Source organism: Phyllostomus hastatus, unplaced genomic scaffold, assembly GCF_019186645.2.
Source record: "Phyllostomus hastatus isolate PE091 unplaced genomic scaffold, TTU_PhHast_1.1 phas_contig_948, whole genome shotgun sequence".
In the NCBI taxonomy this organism is placed as follows: Eukaryota; Metazoa; Chordata; class Mammalia; order Chiroptera; family Phyllostomidae; genus Phyllostomus; species Phyllostomus hastatus.
Genome location: NW_025333993.1, coordinates 6,859,516 through 6,873,761, shown reverse-complemented (window position 1 = coordinate 6,873,761; position 14,246 = coordinate 6,859,516). Strand labels below are relative to the sequence as shown.

At 64.2% G+C, this 14,246-nt stretch overlaps 1 protein-coding gene across 2 annotated transcripts in view; it reads left to right on the top strand.

Moving 5' to 3' along the window:
* Positions 1 to 9,569: 9,569 nt before the first annotated feature.
* SIM2 (SIM bHLH transcription factor 2) overlaps positions 9,570 to 14,246 on the top strand; it is a 40,514-nt gene continuing 35,837 nt past the window's right edge. For both annotated transcript variants that reach the window (XM_045852563.1, XM_045852564.1), the window contains exon 1: positions 9,570 to 10,365. In XM_045852563.1, coding sequence (XP_045708519.1) covers positions 10,191 to 10,365 — 175 coding nt within the window. In that variant the 5' untranslated portion in view covers positions 9,570 to 10,190. The remainder of the gene's footprint in view (positions 10,366 to 14,246) is intronic.

Genomic DNA, 14,246 nt, shown 5'->3' with positions numbered 1-14,246 from the left:
CAATCTTTAATTATTACACAAATACTCATGGGGGTCCTTTTTCATATTAGAAATGATTTCCATAGGACAAATGATCAGAAATAGAATTAGATGTTCCAAAGCTATGAACGTTTCTAAGGCCCTTGAAACGCATTAGCAGGCCAGCTTCTCAAAGTCAGTATCAGGACTCAGCCGCCTCAGTGGCAGGAACTCTTGTTACCCTACGAATGCCGGGTGGGTTCCCTGGCACACTGTGGCCCCCCGTGAGTGTTTCTCGAGTGTGCGTGCAGGTAGGAGTGTGTGAGGGCTCCCCAGTTCAAAGACCGGCGTCCCCTTCCATGGGCAAAGCACAAGCTGCTCTGAACGCAAGTCCAGCTGTAGCTGCACATGAACAGGAGGGCCTGGAACATTCAGCCCTCCGTCCGTGTGTTCTGGCTGCCGTCCCTCGCTGAGTGACTCACCACCCAGGCCCAAGGACCAGTCGACTGTGCGGAGGACTCAAGTGACCTGGTAAGTCATGCCACGGCACATCAGAGCGACCACGCATGGGGCTGGAAATTGGGACTATTTTTTTAGTAAGTGCTATGGCTTAGGGTTGGATTATTCAGTAAGTTACCTGCCCTGTTAAATGACAGTTCCCCCTATCAATATCAACAGCTGACACAAGTTGTCGCAGCTCACTGAGGAGAGTTAGACCGTCAGCCCAATGCCTTAGGACGTCGCCCTGACCAGCGCAGGCCACCACACGGCCTGGCCTCGACAAGCCCTGCCGCACCTGCCTGCAGGGAGAGGAGGCAGCGGTCAGTGAAACGCACAGCTGCCGGCTGAGGGCCTGGGCTCGGCTAAAACCTGGGGACCTCCATGCACTGCATTTGCTTTTCCCTGCAGAGCAACAGTCCAGGGCAGGCTTGGGAATCTCACCAAGTTGCCAAAACACCGTTGAACTTCAGCCCTCGCCTACGACCAGGTGGGTCTGAGTCCCCATGGGCCTCTTCTGTGGATCAGACTCTATTACAAGGCGTTTCCACGGTGTATTTCCCCTTTAAAAAACCCTCAGGTTATTAAAAACACTCCTTTTCACGCCGCCTAACCCATCTCTCGGAATGCATACGACCAAGGGTCTTTCAAGGGATGGAATTGTACCTTGAATTACCAATATAGAAAGTACCTGGAGCAATGTCCTAAGTCCTCTGGCTCCTGTCCCCTCCCCCTACCCCCTCCCCCGCTGCCACAACCACGCAGCTCTAGCAGGTCCTGCTGGCACCCTCGGAGGAGGGCTGGGAGGCTGTGGTGCTGCCCAACCAGACCTCAGTGGTTTTATTTATTCCACATGGCCTAAGAACATGCTGGAACATAACTTGCCATAATTTTTCAGGTGATTTCTATGAATCACTTTTTAATTATGAATAATGTTTTTAGAGACACTCCTGAGACATTTCACCCAAGGTTCCCTTGACAACCACCCCATAAAGCATCCGAAGAGAAGCAGCTTCCACGGCCAACACAGAAAATCACCTTCAGAGCATGGAGCCCAGAGACACCCATCAGTCATCCCTGCGGAGACCCACTCCCGTGGCTCACCCATGCCGCGGGTCGCCGGGGCATTCAGATCCACACACCTAACTAGAAAAATACATTCACCGTCAAGCACTGTTCAAAGGGTTTTGCAATGTATGCATGTTGTAACTTCTTTTCTTCTGGCGAGGAGTTTTTCTGGGCGTCCACATTACTGCCTTTCTGCCCTCAGCGGAAGGTCTCCAGCAGGAAAGATCCTTGCCTCTCGGCTCAACCCGGGCCACGTGGTTGTGAAAATGCTTGTGCGAGGCACTGAGAGTGAATTTCCATGTCTGGGGCTGGCTTTCAGAAAACCCGACTGCCGGATGTCCAACGATCGAGTAGTTGGGTCCGGGAACAGGGCTCCCAAAGCACAGATGGCCGGGCTGGCCCTGGAATTCCAGCACCCTGCAGGTGCAGCTCCCCCCGAGCTTCCCCTTTCCCTCATTTGTCAGAGCTGACGGCTCCTCCAGAAACGACGGTGTTGGCATCAGACTAAACAGAAACACAACTAAGTCAATTAGCTTTCCAGGGAGCACCCCGAACGTTGCGTAAAGAGGCAGGTATTTTCTGGTCAATTACTCTAAGTGGACTTCAATAAACACTAAAATTATTTGTGCATGGGTAAAGAGGGTGATAATCTTTTTTCCCCCTCGGCCCCCAACTCTCCAGGAAGTAAAGCAAATTCACAGATGAGTTTGTTTTGTTTTGTTTTTACCCTGTTTCAAGGGCTTACAAGTTGTGGGAGGTTGTCACCTTCGGTGGACACAGGGTGGGGCGCGCTCAGACGCAGTGGAACACGGAGCCTCTGGCGTCGCCAGGAACAGCCAAGCTCCGGCACGCAACAGCGTTGGCGTTCACCTCCGCGCGGTCCCCCCCCGCCCCCCCACCCGCCTGCTCGTCATTACTCAGAAGTTAGATTTCTCAGTAACCTCTTCCACACATCCACCCCTCCCGGCGTCCCCCGCCCCCTCCCCACGCCCAGCTCTGGGCCTCCACAACGAAATGCAAGGTTGGAACCCTCTCCGTTGCCCCTGCGCAATACAGCCGTGTACCCGTCTTCCGCCGTGGGGTCGCCGGAGCACTTCCTGGCGACTCCCCGGAGCCCCCCCGGCGCTCACACCCTGGCCGCCCCTCTGGCAGAGAAGGCGGCGAAGCGAACGTTCTCCCGGAGGCGAATCTCTGCGTGTCCGGCTACGGAGGCGCCCGAGGGCTCACACGCCTGGTTCAAAAGCTCCCGAGAGAAGCGCAGAGAACTCCGTAGTCGGATTTGAAACAACGCTTTTGTCTATACCGCAGGGCGAAAAGAGCGTGGGTGCGATTTCTTCCCCCCCCCCCGCCTTCTAAAAAGGGAAGATGGTTCTGGAGTTGAGGCCCCAAAATATTCACAAACCTCGCAGTTTGCATCGACCCCGTGGTTCATCCGCTAGCCGAATTCTTCCAGGGGGAAAATACTCTCGAAATGAGAAAAAGTGCCAAGTTTAAGTCTTTTCGTTTGGTAAGAAGCCGCGCTCTGCCCCGAGCCCCCTTTGTCGGGGTGTTTGCTCTGGCACCCGAAAGGAATTCTGTGTCCGGGCAGTTCAAAGGGTGGGGGCGACAACGTAGAGGGGAGTCGGGTCTCCCCCAGTCGGGGGCCACTCCGGGTGCGTTCCCATCGCCACCTCTAACGGCTGGGCCGCCAGCGCCAACATTCTGAAAATCCAACTCCCTCGGGTGGTCCTCCTGCGCGCCAACTGGGCTCGGCTCAAGCGGCTTTAGCGAAGCCCAGATGAAAGCTCCAGCCTCCAATGCCCGCCAGACATCCCCCAGCCCGCGCACCTGCACGCCCCGGGTCCCGCCCGCTCCACGCGGCCCCAGCTCTCTCTGCTCCCCGCTTTCCAGCTGGAAAGAACTGGGGGTGGGGGCATGCGGAGCGGAGACAAGCAGAGGCCGAGCGACCCGAGTGGGGAGAAGGTGGGAGTTGGACACAACGTCCACGCGGCCCCATCCACGTATGGACGCCAAGCTCACTGCCCCGCTCTGAGTGCGCAGTGAGACCCCTCAGTGTACCCTGCGCCCCCAGCATGAGCTCTGAGCGCGCGCGCCCTGGCGCCTCCCAGTCCCTGGGCCCTGGCCCCCCGCACGCCCAGGTGTGGTGGCACCCCCGCCCGTGCGCTCCGAGCCCTCCACCCTCCCCGCTCACCCGGCTCCTCGTGCCGCCGTGCACGTTGCGCCCCCTTCCGCCGACTCGCCCGGGACGCGCCGCTAACTCTGCGGGCGGTCGGAGACGGCGACCCCAAGGCGGGAACCGCGTCCCCGAGTACGCAGGAGACAGTCCCCTTCGGCTCCTGCACCCAGCGCCGGCGGCAGGAGTCCCCGGTCCCTGCTGTGGAATTAAGACCTCTGGCGTTGGGGAGGCCCGACGCTCGGCCCCTTCCGGCCGCCCTCCGGGCACCCTTATCCAGCCCCGAGTGTGCCCCGAAACTCCCAAAGCAGGGTTTCGGCCCAGGGAGCGAAGAGGGGGTGGCGAGGGGCGGCCGCCAGCGCCTCGGTGCCCTGGCACCGGCGTGGTCCCACCGCCGCCCGAATCTCAAGTCCGGCTGTGGCGAGCCGGGAACCTCTGACGCGGGACGACCCTCTCCCGCGGGGGTCGCTCCCTTCTCCTCCCCGGGTGGGAGAGCGTGTACCGTGTGGCCGCAGAACAGCTTTCGGGGAAACCCGCTTTCTACACCAACATTTTAAAAAAAAGGAAAGGAGCAAAGAAAAGAAAGAATCCGCAGGAAGCGGGAAGAGGCTCACGCCCCGGGTTTGGGCTGCAGTGCGCGCCCAGGCCGCGCCGGAGGGGGCCCATCCGGCCGCCCGCGCGCCCGCCGGCATGTCTGTGACTTTTCCTACGAAACCCCGAATGAATTAGCGTCTTTCTTCCTACAGATTTGTTTAGATTAGGGAGAAAGTTCCCCCGTGTTCGCTTTGCTTTGCAAATAGCTCCCTTATGTTAATGAAACGAGTTTGAGTCCTTCAAGGGCTGTAATAGTCCGGCATTGTAATCAGCCATAAGGGTTGGCGAATACTATTGTCACCTGCTAGAAAAAGAAAAACCTTACTTCCACCGTGTTTGTGCTTTCTTTGATGTGCAAAAATATTGGTCTCTGGCGGATAGGTTTTTTTTTTTTTTTTAAAGGAGCTTTTTGGGTTGATGCTTTGGAAAGGCGGTTTTAGCGCCATCGCTGATGAACGAGTTGGTTTTCAGGTTTCAGGGCGGCGTGGGATGGATAAAACCGCTTAGGAGTGTCAGCGCACACCGGGCGCTCGCCACCCCTCGCGACCCCGGGCTCGCTGGGGGCGGAAAGCGTGGCTTTGCGGGGAACGGATGCGCGGCCTCTCCCGAAATCGGGGTTTTGAGGCGACGTTTCTGTCTAGCCGGGCAGAGAACCCTCCGGGAGCCCTCGCGGCGCCCCGAGGCCTGGTCGTGGAAGCGGGGGAGGAGGTCAGCGCGGGACGCTGGGGTTCCCCGGTTCCGCGGCAGCGGATCCCTGGCCGCGTCCCTGAGCGCGGATCCGAGGCGCCGGGCGCTGCCCATGCTCTGGCGGGATTCCCGCCCTCCCCGGAGGCCACTGGCTGTCTTTGTACTTGGGAGAGGCGCTCGAAGCCCCTGCACTTCTCAGAGGTGGGGAGGAGGCTGGGCCAGGCTTAGGAGGCGGGGAAGGAAAACGCAGAGGAAAGGACTACCTCCTCACCCCAGGTGAAATTAGAAAAAACTTTGCGGCTGCCTTTTCCCCAAAACCAAGGCGGCTTTGGTGGCTCTGTGTGGCCCTCGCTCGGGGACTTTGCAAATCACTATAATTAATTACCGGTGGCACTCACTTTCCGTTTCCCTAAGTGCATCGCCTTGAGGGAGGAGGAGAATTCGGCCGCAGCTACCCGGGCCTTCCAACAGGAGGTGCGGCCGCCCGAGCCCCCAGTTCCAGACCCAGAAAGGTGCTGGGCAGCTGAGTCCGAGAGAAGGACGACACGCTTTCTGGAATCCCAGAGAACAGAACCGGCCTCAAGCAGGCACCTGCTTCCCTTGCCTGCCACCCCCACCCCCAGCCAGGCCGGGACACCCCCGCCAAGGCCAAATGGGGTGGTACTAAGGGGCCCAGGGCCCAGGGCACGACGGTGGATCCGCTCTCGTCACTGCCACAGAACCACGGCACCAGAGAGCCACCCACAACCCAAAAGCAAACACCTCCAATGGAGTGACACCCAGCGAGAGAGTTTACGTAAAACAAAGCAACCACAAGGTACCTCGGTTCCCCCGGCGCCTCGGGAAGGGGCGAGCAGCTGCAGTGACTGTCCTGACCTCTGCGGGAGCGCGTCTTTGGGAAATTACCCTGTCTGCCCGCCATGGCTTTTCACACAGAACAGCCTCAGTGTGCGCGTCTGATCTTTTCTGCGGGTAACGGAACAGGAAAAGTCGGTGACATCTCCACGGGGCCTTACTCGAGGAAAGAAGTGAGCAGCCGAGGCGTTCCCGGAGAGGCCAGACTGAACACGGGTTCTCCGCCAGGAACAGCCACAGACGCGGGGCTGGGCGGGAGCGGAGCGGGATTCCTGCAGGAACCTCATCCGTGCGGCCCGGGGCTTGGGAATCGCATAGGTTCGAATCTCCGCAGCCCTGGGTTTTCTGCCGCCCCGGCTTGCTCCAGTGATTGACTTTCTCCTTAAACACCGCTTCTGCGGTTTGAGCCGCCCCCCCCCCCGCCCGGCACCTCGTGCTGGGTATGGAAGCAGCTCTCCCCTACTCCCACCTCCCTGGGGACCAAGTCTCGATCCCCTCCTGCCACTTGAGCAGCCTCTCCAGGAGCCGCCCCCCGCCCCCCGCCGGAACATCTGCGCGTTTCCCCCTAGATCTGACGGGAAAGCCAGCTTCCGCGGGGGATGGGCCCCAGGTAGGCGCCGGGCGCGGCCTGGGGAGCAACAGTTGCGGAGCATCTGAAGCAGAACATCCAAGCAGATGTGGGGCAGCCTGGGGCCTCCCCTTTCCTCTTGGGGCCTCAATTTCTTCCAGATCAGTTTCCTGATGGAAAATTTCTGAGAGGCGCGCTGGTGTGCCTCTGGGTGCTCCCAAACGCTGGAAGCAGGCAGGACTTGCCGGGGCTGAGGGTGCCCGCGAGCAGGCCGGGTGCTGTGCTGGGGGCTCTGGGCGTCAGTGGGTCGGAGCCCTCTTCCCCCTCCTCCTCCTCCTGCCCCCAGTGTCCCACCATTCCAGGTTCCTCAGTCTCTTGTGGGCCCTGGGTGATGCCCCTGATTCGGGAGATCAGTTTTGCCTTTAAACCTCTCTCCACTGAGTGTCCAAAGGCCAGCCTCCTTGCGCTGGGCAGTACCGGCTTTAGGCCAAAGGCACAGACCGAGAGTGAGGTGCTCCCCGCACACAGAGCCCAGGGAGGAGGGACACGCCGCAGGTGTCCCAAGCGGAGGCCACCGACAATCTCCCTGATCACTCCCAATGGCGCGTGTTTAGTGCTCTTCCCAGGTAATACGGAGGCTTCTAGCCTGTGGTGTTTGTCCTAAGTGTCCTGGTCCCAGGTAGAGAGAGCCCGGATAAAGCCCTAATCGGGCGCGGGGGTGCGGGCGGGGGTGGGGCTCCTGACTACTCCACGCAGACAGCGCGGTCCTTCCCGCCGGGGAAACTTGGAGGCCTGCGCCCCAGCACGTTGGGTGCAAACGGCGGTGCGGCGGGAACCCAGGCCGCCGCTGGGTGCCTGCGTGGAACGAACGCGCTGGGGTGGGAGACACACCATGCCCGCTTGGGCAACTGCCGGGGCGGGCTTTGGGCCTGAAAGTGTCCTTCACACACACCCGGAGTCTCCAAACACGCCGCGTGACCCTCTCAAACCCGCGATTCGCGCCTGCCTGACCGGCGCGACCGCGGCGGCTGCCACCGCGGAAACCCGGTAGCGAGCTCTCAAGGACGCTCTCCCGTAAAATCCGGGAAATTTGGTTTGAGGGAAGTTGCTGTTCCTGTTACTTGTCGGGCTTCTCCCACTCCCACTTAGCCATGCTTCTGCGATCTGGGTAATCCCCGTCAAGCCCGGGAGGAATTCTCCCGGGTCCATAATTGAGGATCGGAAATCGCGGGGGTGAGGGAGCGTTAAATCCTCCCGAAGCGAGGTCGGGTGCAGGAGCGCACTCCCGGCGGCCTACGCCAGTTGCGGCGGGGCCCAGCCAGCGGTCCCCAGCCGGCGGTCCCTTTCCCCTTGGAGTCCCTTCTCCGGGCAGCCCCGAGCCGACGGCTGTTCACGCAGCCCCCCGCGCAGGATTCGGGGCGGGAAAGAGGGCCTGGAGCGCTGCGTTTGGGCACGACCCACCCGCGACGCTCGCGCGCGGCCCCGACCCTCTTCGCCCGGTGCCGGGAACAGGAAAGCGTTCCCTTATCCGAAACCCCAAGGGAAGTGCCGGCTCCTCGGTGCGCCCGGCGTGTAGTGGGGAGCCACCAACTCCGACGCTCGCTCGGCTTCCTGTTTGCCGAACACCGGCCCGGCGAGCCGAGGCCAAGACCACAGGGTGCGGGGCCAGACGGGGGCCGAGTCGGGGTCTCTGCGCCGTCCCGCCCACCCCGGGAGCTACGACCCACCCCTCGGACGAAGAACCTGTGACCTTCAAAGGGGTCCTTGAAAAAGGTCAGGAGCGCCTGCGACAGAAGAGGGGGTCGCCGTCTGGGCCTTCCAGGCGCAGGGGAGGGAGGAGGGGCCCGGGTCAGTGCCGGGTGGCGAGTTCGCTGAGCCGCAGGCTCCTCCGGGGACGCGAGGGTGAGGTGGCACCAGAGACGCAGATCTCAGGCCCCGGCGGGCGGGCAGTCACGGGACTCTCACCTCCTCGCAGCTGCGCCCCACAGCTCCACAGCCCTACTCGCCAAGGGGTCCCCGGTGCGCCGAGCCCTGAGTCCAGCTGGGGCTGCCCCCTGACCCTGCGCGGGCGGGAAGCTGCGGTGCTACCAGAGCGCAGGTCTGCGCGGCAACCGGACGGTTCAGACCCCTAAAAGAGGTGGGGGCCTGTGCAACCGAGATGTCGGGAGGACCCCACCCCTGGCTGCAGGCACCGGAGCGTGGGTCGGGGGAACCGGGGTGGGGGGACGGGAGGACTCTTTCGGGCCAGCGCGGCCGTGAGGGACAGCGCCGGGACACCGATGGCTGCGTCTCCAACTGCGCCTCCCTATTCCGACCGCCTCCTGCCCCACCACCTTGGCCCCCGCCGGTCCTCGCCCGGTGGTCCTCGCTCCGAGACCTGAGGCTTCCGCCGCCGCCACGATTCCCCCAAATCCCGGCCGCCCTGGGTCGGGCTGCGGGAGCCGGGCTGCGGCCCCGTTCCCTGCGCCGCCCTAGGCGAGGCGTGGACTCTAGGCTCGGCTCCCGGACCTACTCCCTTCGTGCGGCCCGCGCGTGCCCGCGGCCTCCGCCTCTCCGGGTAAGACGCCAGTCTCCTTTCGCTCCCGTGTTTCGAGAGAAAGGGCAGAAGGGTCGCTTCCGAGCCTTTCGCGTGCCCTTTCCTGAGGGGGGTGTGTGTGTGTGGAGGGGGGGTGTTCTTCGTTTCCGTCCCCCCCCCCGCAATGAGGCTCGGGGACCTGCGAAGTGCAAGGGGAGAAGGCGCGGGGCCAGCGCAGGCTCGGAGGATTCGGTCTTGCCCAGCCGGGCCCTCGGCGGGAGGGTCGCGCCGCCTCCCGTGCCACCGCGGAGGTCGGGGCGTCCCTCCCTCCCTCCCTCCCCCCTTCGCTCCTCCCCGCCGCCGTTCCGAGCGCCCGGGTCCCGCGGCCCCCTCGCCAGCCCCCGCGGCGCGCCGGGTACACTCACCCGGACTTCCTCCAGCCCGGGCGCGCGCCGGTCTCCCCTGGGAGAGTCCCTGGAGGCCGTGACGCGGAGGCGCGCCTGTGACTCCCGGGCCGCGGCGGAGTCGGGAGGCGAGGTTCGCCGCCCCCGCCCCCGCCCCCGCCGCGGTCCCTCCCCCCGGACCCCCCTCCCCGGGCCGCCGCGGCCCAGTGCTCCGCCCGAAGGCGGGTCCGCCATAAACAAACGCAGCTCGGTCGCACGTGCACCGCGGAGCTGCTGCGCGCCGCCACAGATCGCGGGCTCCGGGCGCGGTGTCTCGGGGCGCAGGAAACCACCAGGGAAGGCAGGAGAGCGCGCCCGGGCCCGGCCCCAGCCGCCTGCGCCCCGGCTCCCCTCCGCTCGCCTCCCGCTCCATGGCTCCGCGGCCGCCGCCGCCTTTGCTGCCCTCCAGCCCGGAGGGGCCTCGGGGCAGCGGATACGAGCACTCGGTCGAGGACTAAACCGCACCACCGCCTCCTTGCCGGCCCCTCTCCATCCCCACCGAGAGCCGAGGCGCGGGAGAACACAGGGAGGAAGGAAGGACAAGAAGCCAGTGGGAAGTCGAGACTCCTGTCGCCGCGGGACTGTCGAGCTCCGAGGAGGCTGCGCCCGGGGCGGCGGCGGCGGCGGCGGGCTGCACGGGGCTCTCGGGCCGCGGCGGTGGAGACGCGTCTCGGTGCCCAGGGCGGCCCCGCGCACCTGCCCGCGGCCGGCGGCCCGGACTCACCTGGCCCGCGGCGCCGCCTTCCCTCCCCATCGGCGCCGCCACAGCCGGAGCGGGGCTCCGCGGGCCTGCAGCACGGCCGGGTCTAATATGCCCGGAGCCGAGGCGCGATGAAGGAGAAGTCCAAGAATGCGGCCAAGACGAGGAGGGAGAAGGAAAATGGCGAGTTTTATGAGCTGGCCAAGCTGCTGCCGCTGCCGTCGGCCATCACCTCGCAGCTGGACAAGGCGTCCATCATCCGGCTCACCACCAGCTACCTGAAGATGCGCGCGGTCTTCCCCGAAGGTGAGGCCGCGGTGGGTGGCGGGGCGCTGGGGAGCCCGGCGGCCTCGGCCCAGGCTGGTCCGGAGGGGCCGCCCGGGCCGCCCAGGGCGCCTTGGGGAGGCCGCTCCGGAGGCTTTGGCTCTGGCTGGAGAGAGGGGCCGGGGCCCCGGAGCCCCAGAGACCGAACCTTCTCCTGGCCCAAGGCTGGGCCGGGGCGCACCAAGAACTGATCTACGAACGTGTTACTTCGTTCCCGCCAACCAACCTTCTTTCTTCTCTTTCTTCCCTTTTCACTCTCCCTCTCCCACTTTCTCCTGCTCCCATTTCTCTCTCCCGTGGCGGGGGCGGGGCATGCGCGCCCCGCAGGGGAGTGAAGGGCACTCGCGGCTCCCGCCGAGGCCCCGGCCTGCAGGCCCCAGCGGCCGGGAAGAGCGCGGGAGGGGCCTGGCTTCGGACTCGGGTCTCTCGGGCCGCTCCCCTTCCCCGGGGCTGGACTCGGGGCGGTCGGCGGGGGAGAGAGGGCCAGTTCCGAGCCCAGACCCGGAAGGAGCGGGAGGGAAGGCGATTAATTTGAAAATGGCAGGCGGCGGGCCTAAGCGCAGTCTCCCCCACCCCACATGGGAACTAAAAACCCCGAGGGGCAGGTGCCATGGTAGGCGAGGGTCTCCAGGACCCTTGGGCCCCGCAGACTGGCAGTGGTAAGAAATGGCTGGGTGCTGGGGCCGGCGGGTGATCCTTGCAGCCAGGCGGGGCACCGCAGGGCTGGGGGAGGCCCGGTGGCCCCAGCATTTGCTTCCAGTGTCTGGGTGGCTCTGAACCAAGCCCCCTGCGGCGGCCCTGTCCTCTGCGGGGATCGCTGAGGCCTAGCGCCGGAGAGCCTGGCACCCGGCTTGATGGGCGCCCCCAGACCTCCGGGCGGGGGTGCTGGCCCCGGATCCTCGGGAGCCCCAGCAGCCCCAGATGGAGTAGGGAGACCACCTCGGCAGCCGGCTGGAGGGTCTGCAGTGCAGGGACGGTTGTCCCTGGCCCGGCCCGTGGCTCCCCCACCGAGGCAGCCCTGCGGGCGGTGTGCAAGCCCGGTGCTGTTTGGTCTGCAGCGCCGAGTCTGCTAACAAAGGTCTGGGGGCCTCTCGGAGCCGCCCTCCGCGCTGCCTCCAGGGTGGAGCGGTGGGGACCGTCTGCCACTGCGACCTCCAGCTTCCCCACAGCGTGGCCGTGGCCGGAGGGGAGGTCAGGGGGCCCCCGAAAGCAGTGGCCCTCGCAGGGGCCTGGCCTGGCCCGTGCCTCCTGGCTGGGCTGTTGTGGCCACTGGGTGATGTCCTCCTGGTGGCAGCAGCCTGGGACCGGCCGCCAGAGCCGGCACTGGGGTTCTTTCCCTTCCCGACCCTGACCAGCGAGGAACTGATGATGGCCAGTGGTGACTGTTTGTCCAACCAAGGGTGCCTCCACCCCACTAGAAGCAACGATGATTCCTCTGCAGCTTAAGTTGCAGTGAAAATGAAAAGAGAATTAGATTTTACACTGGCTGAATCCTTCCTACCTGGGAAGGAGTGATGGTAACTGGATTGCTCCCCCCCCTCCGCCCCCCACCAGCTGAGCTGTTTCTTTATGGGAATGCCACAAGGCAGGTGTGAACCCAGACGGAACACCCACCTCCCCTGCCCCCACTGGAAATAAAAACATACAAAGAAAGGATCGGAAGATTGCACGGTTAGTCGCCAATGATTTAAAATAAGCCAGAAGTCACTTAGAAAGGGAGGTCTGGAGAAAGAACGCTAATTGTAAGCCATTGTTGTGAGGGGGATTTGTAGGAAAACCTGCTAAAAATTAGGAAGTCGTGAGTAGACAGGCTTCTGCCTTCTAGGTCTGTGCGTTCTAGCCCTGGAGAGTGAGTCTCCGGGCGTTTGGGCCCGGAACTGCCTGACCCTGAGTCTGAGGCGGGACCCGGGCCGGGCCTGGAGCTCTGGCCTCTGCGCCTTTCAGTGGCGGCCGGGTTGGGGGGCCGCCCGCGCGTCTGCAGCGGTGAGCACGGGGCTGGAACTCCGGGAGCGTCTGGGAGGGAGCCGTTTGGCCCCAGGGTTTTGGATGGGCCCCGAACCCAGTCCCCGATGGATAGGGGACTGGAGGAAGCAGTGGCTCTGACGGGGCCTCTCCTTCAGCCCTGCAGGGAGGGTGCGGGCCTGCAGGGGTGGACGGGCAGCCTCTGGACCAGTCTTTGCCCTGAGGGCTCTGGCCTGGGGCTCTGGACGGCTGCCCCATTTTCCCTCAGGTCAGTTTTGGGGCAAGGGGTTGTGCCGCTGGATGCCGGGCTAAGAGAGAAAGCTGCATTTAGAAAGAGCTCAATTATGCAAAATTGCCTGCTCCCCTCTCCAGTAGCTCCCAAGGACGGGGGAGGAAGAGGCGCCTTAACTTGAGTTGACCTGTTTCGGGGATTCGGTTCTGTGCTGGGGATGGGGTGCGGGATTGCGAAGTATCTGGGGGCGCCGCCAGGGTCCAGGCGAGGGCGTTAGGCAGGTTTCAGGGCCACAGCCGTCCCGGGTGGCAGCCGGAACTCCGCATCTGCCCAGCTCTTGGCCTTGGATGAGGAGACGCCCGGCAGAACCGACGGGCCGAGCACAGCCCGGCTGCTCGCTGTCCGTAGCCCCAGAGCGGGGCAGGCGGGGCCCCTGGGTGAAGAAGGGTCTCGGAGTTGGGGAGTCAGGAGGAGAAAAGCAGGATCCCCAGGAACCACAAGACTCGCCGGAACACCCTTCGTCCTTGGGTTTCCCCCAAGGTCCCGCAGTGAGGGCAAGAGCGAGCCTGTGCACCCCTGCTCTCCCGCTGGGGTGGGGGGGCCTTCCCCCCTCAGCTCCTTTCTCCCCGAGTCTGCCAGGCAGGGGGAGGGAGCCAGGAGCCCAGAGGGGTCCCCAGGGGGGCGACGGAGCCCAAGGTGGGCTCTCCTGGCTCGTCGTCCAGTCCTCGGCTTGGGACTGGTGGCAGTTTTGACAGCCTTTCGAGGCTCCACACCGGTCAAGCTGCCCCACAAGACCTGGGTCCCCTGGTCTGTGAAATGGGCCCATTAGCAGCCCCGCGGCGGCCTAGGATTCCTGGGGTCGGTGTGAGAAACCCCGGCCTTCCAGGTGGGAGTCTAACTTGCCGTCACTCCAGCTGCTGCTTCCTGCGCGCTCTCCGCTTGCCCCCGGCCACATGTGGCTTCGGAAGTGCTCCCTCGACGGCCCTCCAGGGCTCGGTGCTCGGCCTGGCAGGACCCGCTGTTCGCTGGGCCCCCACATTCTCCGCCCCCCCCCCCCCCCGCAACAGCCAACGTGGAAGTAGGAGGTCGATGGGCAGGACGGAGGGCAGAAGGGCAGGGCTGGCCTTGGAAGTGGACTTGGAGTTAAACCTGGACCAGTGAACGGGAGGCTGGGAAGTCAGGGGACACCCAGGGCTCTGGGGCACTGGGTGTCCCCCTCTTCACCGTGGGGGGCCTTTCCTTCAGGAGATGGGGCACTTCGGAAAGCCCCGGAGCTTGCCCGCAGAAGCACCCAGGGCGGGCGAGCTCCGCTGTGGTCTGTCTGTGGCCGACTCAGGGCTAGTCCCGCTGTCGGGGGCGGTCTGCAGTGGGCCTCAGGCAGTCAAGCAGAGCCAGAGCTGCAGGGGCTCCATGGCCAATGTGCCAATGTCGAGGGTCAGGCCCCTTCCCGGGAGCAGAGGTTGGAGCCCCCTCCACGGAGCAGAGCGTGCGGTCCCTGCTGGAAGTGCTGTCACAGGCCCCGGGTCAGGCACGGAGCTGGAGACCGAGGCTGGCCATGGAAAGGGGAACAGAGCCGCCCCCCCCCCCGGCCATCCCCAGACGTGAAGACCCGAGACAGGTGTGGGTGACAGATGGGGAAGGGACCGGAACACCCAGCACAGCCTTTTAC